Source organism: Trichechus manatus, unplaced genomic scaffold (genome assembly GCF_000243295.1).
Source record: "Trichechus manatus latirostris isolate Lorelei unplaced genomic scaffold, TriManLat1.0 scaffold00442, whole genome shotgun sequence".
Classification (NCBI taxonomy): Eukaryota; Metazoa; Chordata; class Mammalia; order Sirenia; family Trichechidae; genus Trichechus; species Trichechus manatus.
Window position 1 is genome coordinate 70,654 of NW_004444378.1, and position 5,876 is coordinate 76,529.

Below are 5,876 nucleotides of genomic sequence, written 5' to 3' on the forward strand. Positions count from 1 at the left end.
TTGTAAATCCTTCCTCTATGATGTTAATGAGGTGAGATTAGTGGCTGTTATGTTAATGAGGCAGGACTCATTCTGCAAGATTAAATTACATCTTAAATCAATCTCTTTGGAGATATAAAAGAGAGAAGCAAGCAGAGAGACAGGGAGACCTCATACCACCAACAAACAAGAGCCGGGAGAATAACATGTCCTTTGGACCGGGGGTTCCACAGAGAAGCTCCTGGCCTAGTAAAGATTGATGACAAGGATCATTTCCTAGAGCCTATAGATGGAGAAAACCTTCTCCAGGAGCTGACACCATGAATTCAGACTTCTAGCCTCCTAGACTGTGAGAGAATAAATTTCTCTTTGTTAAAGCCATCCACTTGTGATATTTCTGTTATAGCAGCACTACATAACCAAGCCAGGCAGGTATCATATATTGCCTCTCAGCTATGAATTCATCCTTCAATACAAGCTCTGTGCTAATAGGCTGAATTCTTTAAGCACCTCTCCTTCACAGTAAACACAATGTTAAGTTTTCTCATTGGAAGGTGTTGAACGGCACTAGGGGAGGTGTGTTTGGCTGTCCTTGATTCTGTTGTTACTCACGTTGTTCATGTTCATATATTCTTGTATTATGGATTCTGAGAAATCTGTGACATTTTGATGATTTTGTCCTTTAAACTTTATTTCTGGGGTTTCCTGACACTTTAGAATAGCTGTGCTCTTCTCAAGAGAAGTTTTACATTTATTTATGCCAGGTGCTTGGGGACTCTACCTGTTGGATCAGCTAAATCAACTTCAAGATTGCAAAGTCCCAGACCCACTTAGGCTGTGCATATGCGAGGTGTGAATCCATGCAGGGATTGATCTGCAGTCACTACTTCCTACGTAAGCTTTCTTTTTCACTTTATGAAATAAAATCACATCCAGACTTTCATGGGAAGAAACTTTGTTTCAGAAAGAAAAGAGGCAATGAGAAAGGTACTGTCTTAGTCATCTAGTGCTGCTTTAACAGAAATACCACATGTAGATGGCTTCAACACAGAAATTTATTCTCTCATAGTTTACTAATTTACAAGTGCAAATTCAAGGTATCAGCTCCAGAGCAAGGCCTTCTCTGTTGGCTCTGGAGGAAGGTCCTTGTCATCAATCTTCCCTCGTTCTGGGAGCATCTCAGCGCGTGAACCTCAAGTCCAAAGGATGAGCCCTGCTCCTGGCACTGCTTTCTTGGTGGTATGATGTCCCCATGTATCTCTGCTCATTTCTCTCTTTAATATCTCAAAAGAGATTGGTTTAAAACACTATCCAATCTTGTATACTTCATCAGTATAACTGACACTAATCCATTTTATTACGTCATAGATATAGAGTTTACAAAACATAAGGAAATCACATCAGATTACAAAATGGTACACAATCATTTAATACTGGGAATCATGACTGAGCCAAGTTGACAGATATTTTGGGGGGACACAGTTCAATCCATGACACTCCATCCTTTGGCCTCTGAAAAAATTACATCCTTGCAAGATGCAAAACATATTCATCCCATCATATCATACCAAAGGTCTTAAATCAACTCCAAGTCCAAAATCCAAAAATAAAATTCTTCTTCATCTGTGAAATCTAGAATGCAAGTTATCTGCTTCCAAAGGTACAATAGCAGAACAGGCACAAGCTAGACATTTCCATTAGAAATGGGAGAAATTGGAGGAAAAGAAGGGATAACAGGCATCAAGCAAATTAGCAGAACACATTACATTAGCCCTCCAGGACTGAAAATAATCCTCTGTTATCTGAGACCATTTACACGATAGTCCTGCGCTCCAGACTCTGGGTATTGTCCATACTCTCCAGATTCTGAACGGAGGCCCGTTGGCCCTGGGCTTCAGCTCTGCTTTCCAAGCCCACTGGTATAGCAACTCTATTCCCTTGGCTTTAGACACACTATTCTCCCAGTCCCTTGGAGTGACAACTCCACCCTTAGAAACACCCGATGCCAAGGCTCCACCCTTTAAAACTCCAGAGGTCCTAGCCATACCTTCTGAGACTGAGGCAGCTCAGCTTCCTGTGCTGTCTCTTCAGCTTCTGCTTCCTGGTTTCTTGGCCACTTGGCTCTTTGGGCCTCACACTCACATCTGCCCTGTTGGGACAAGTATTCCAAAACACTGTAGCTCTGCTGATAAGTGAACGGAGGCACCCCACTCAGTCAGTAAATTTTGGCCAGAAGGCACTCAGTTCTCTTGCTCTGTTGGCCGGCTCCAGCGCCGTCTCTTGCTGGTCTCCTGGTTCTGCTGCTGCTGCTCTTCTGCTGCTGCTGGTCCTCTGCCACTGCTGCCTCCTCTTTCCGTTCACAGTTTCAAAACCTCTTCCACATTTTAGGCATCTCTTAGAGCAGCACCCCACATCTGACACCAAATTCTGTCTTAGTCATCTACTGCTGCTTTATCAGAAATACCACAAATGGATGGCTTCAACAAAGAAATTTATTCCCTCACAGTCTAGTAGGTTACAAGTCCAAATTCAGGGCATCAGCTCCAGGGGAAGGTCCTCTCTGTCAGCTCTGAAAGAAGGTCCTTGTTATCAGTCTTCCCTTGTTCTGGGAGCATCTAAGCACAGGAACCTCAGTTCCAAAGGACATGCTATGCTTCTGGAACTTCTTTCTTGATAGTGTGAGGTCCCCATCGATCTCTGCTCACTTCTCTCTTTTATATCTCAAAAGAAATTGGCTTAAGACACTGTCCAATCTTGTGTACCTCATCAGTATAAGTGCCACTAATCCATCTTATTACATCACAGTGATAGAGTTTACAATATATAAGGAAATCACACTGGATTACAAAATGATGTAATAATGGAAATGATGACCCAGTCAAGTGGATAGATATATTTGGGGGACACAATTCAATCCATGACAGCTACTATTGTCATGGTGGGGACTACTGCAATAGGGAAAACACTCTGGCCATAAAACCTGCACATGTCTCAAAGAGATGGGGAAAGGTGTTTTCTTTTACAGAGACTGACAGTAAACAATATAAAAAAACCCAGGGGTGGGGAAGGAAGTGAGCAAATGACATCATTCCACAGTAAATCAGAATGTTTTCTCTTGAGGTCAGAATGCTTTATGTTGAGGTCAGCCTGCTCTCTGAGTTGTTGTTGTTAGTTGCCATTGAATAAGATTCTGACTCATGTCGACTTTCTGGATGACAGAAAGAAACATCACCTGGTCTTGTGCTATCCCCCCAGTTTTTGGTACGTTTGAGCCCGTTGTTTAAGCTATTGTATCAATCCGTTTCACAAGTGGTTTCCCTCATTTTCGCTGACCCTCTACTTTACCAAACATAATGTCCTTTCCTAGCAATTGATCTTTCCTTAGATGTGTCCAGAATAAACAAGATAAAGTCTTTCTATCCTTGTTTTTAACAGACATTCTGGGTGCACTTTCTCCAAGACTGATTTGTTTGTTCTTCTGGCAGTCCATGGAATGCAATATTCTTTGCCAACACAACAATTCAAATGTGTCAGTTCCTCTTTGATCTTCCTTTTTCATTGTCCAGATTTCACATGCATTTGAGGCAGTTGAAAAGAACATGGCTTTGGTCAGGGTGTCTTAGTCATCAATGTGATATCTTTTTGCTTTTTAGAACCTTAAAGAGGTCTTTTGCCACAGATCTTGTCAATGCAATATGTCATTCGATTTCTTGACTGCTGCTTGTATGGGCTTGATTGTGGATTGTAGAATTAAATCTTTGACAGCTTCAATGTCTTAGCAATTTATCATGATGTTATTTATTGGACCAGTTGTGAGGATTTTTATTTTCTTTATGTTCAGGTGTACTCCATACTGAAGGCTACACAGCCGTCAAATCCACAGGAGTGACCCTTAAAAACGGATGGTATATGGGCTCAGGCTGATGGTGGGCCAAATTTCAGGGAATTTGGGGAGGAGAAAAGCTTAACCAAAGTTTGGTTAACAAGTACTTTGTCCTGATTGATCATCAGGGATAAGCAATTTAGTTACTCATTTCTGAGGGAAGGGAAGGAATTTGGAGGCATTGTGTCAGGCCTTGTCATAGGTAAACAAGGGGGAAGCTGTAAGTCTTATGTAAGTCCTATGGGATGGGTGGATTTTTGCAGCAAACTCTTTTCCTGAACACAAAGGTTAGGGAGTTTTCTTTAACTGTGGCTATTTTCCAATATCACAGGGTTCAGGTAAAACTTAAAGTTAACACTCTCTTCACTTCTAGCCTCCAGTTCTGTAATAAACTTAGGCAGATCTCTTCGCAGTTATCAGAAGTTGAGGGAAGAAGGCAGTTCAGTCAAGATCTGGTTTGTTCTTATCGTGATGGTGGAGGCTCTAGGGCTCCCAGGTTAATGCAGGATGATCTCCCTCAGAATTTCCCACATGGATGGGCTCTGGCTCCCACTTCTGTGTTGCTGGCCTTTGCCTGGCTCTGGATCCCAAGATAATGCATTTGCAGAATCCTAGTTGCCTTCAAGACTACGAGCTTTATTACTAAAATATTTCTTGGTTACAAGAATCCAAAACTCCCTACCATCTGTCTTTTCAGGTATTGAGTGTTTATAAGGAGACATATATTTACATATATAAGTATATATACCCTTATATACATGAAATGAAATATATATATCTTTTTTTGATGTAAAATAGAATCTCTTTTTTAGATTGTTTTGTTGGTTGTAGGTTATGTAAGAGAATGCTACTGATTTTTAAAATAAATTTTATACTTCAAACAGTGTCTGGCCTCTTGGAAATTTCAATTTCTAAATCGAGTTCTGCATCTTTCATATTCAAACAGTCACTTGTTTGCGATAATATTTTTGACTCTTTGTTTACATTATGTACCTCCACAACTCATTGCCCGTGCAATTTGTTCACGTAGACACTGTCTGCTTTGCATAGGCCCCTGTGGGTCCTGGCTGGCTGATCAGAGCTTTACAAATGGGCTCCTTCTCCTTAGTGTGAACTGAGCTGCATCAGGCAGGGTAACAACACAGTAATGATGGCACAGACCCAGCTCCTCATCGTGTTGCTGCTCTGGGTCTCAGGTGAGAGATTGAAAAGCACTTCCATGCATGCAGTAATATCTTTGTAGATGAGGAAAAATGATCTTAGATGCAGAGTGAAAGAATGTTTATTAGCTAAACAGACTGTATTACACATGTGATTTTATAGAAAAACACATCATGAACAATATGCTTTTAAATGTGTTGACCAAATATATGAGTGTATGGTAATTGTCCACTCTGATTGCAGGTGCCAGTGGAGACATTGTGATGACCCAGTCTCTAGCCTCTCTGACTGCATTTCCAGGAGAAATGGTCGCCATCAACTGCAAGTCCAGTCAGAGTGTGAGCAGCTCCTTAGCCTGGTACCAGCAGAAACCAGGTACTCTTAAGCTGCTTGTCTACTCAGCATCCACCCAGGAATCTCGGGTCCCTGACCGGTTCAGTGGCAGTGGGTCTGGGACAGACTTCACTCTCACCATCAGCTGCTTCCAGGCTGAGGATGTGGCATATTATTACTCTCACCAGTACCTTAGCTATTCTTTCACAATGCTTTATCCTTCTCCCCAGGCTATGTGTCAGCGAGTTTCCGCAGCAGCTGCTTTCTCCCACAGGTCCTCATCTTACACATTTCCTCTGTGAACTCTAGAGGCTGTGTCTCCTGACTAAAGCACACGGAGGTTTGTAGGGCTTAGGAGTCAATTAAGGGGTTTGGTCTCTTTGATCTTCTGCTGTGGAAGGTCCCTAAAGGATAATGCATACTAATCCTGTTTATTAGTGTCCTGTGGCTGCTATAACAAATTACCACAAACCTACTGACTAGAACGTACAGGTTTATTGTCTTACAGTTCTCTAGGTTA

General features: G+C 41.8%; 1 gene segment (V, D, J or C); it reads left to right on the top strand.

Moving 5' to 3' along the window:
• Nucleotides 1-4,918: 4,918 nt before the first annotated feature.
• On the top strand, nt 4,919-5,658 carry LOC101342984 (immunoglobulin kappa variable 4-1-like). The segment is given in 2 exon segments: nt 4,919-5,058; nt 5,267-5,658. Coding segments are annotated over 2 exon segments (441 nt in total).
• The last annotated feature ends 218 nt before the right edge of the window (nt 5,659-5,876 follow it).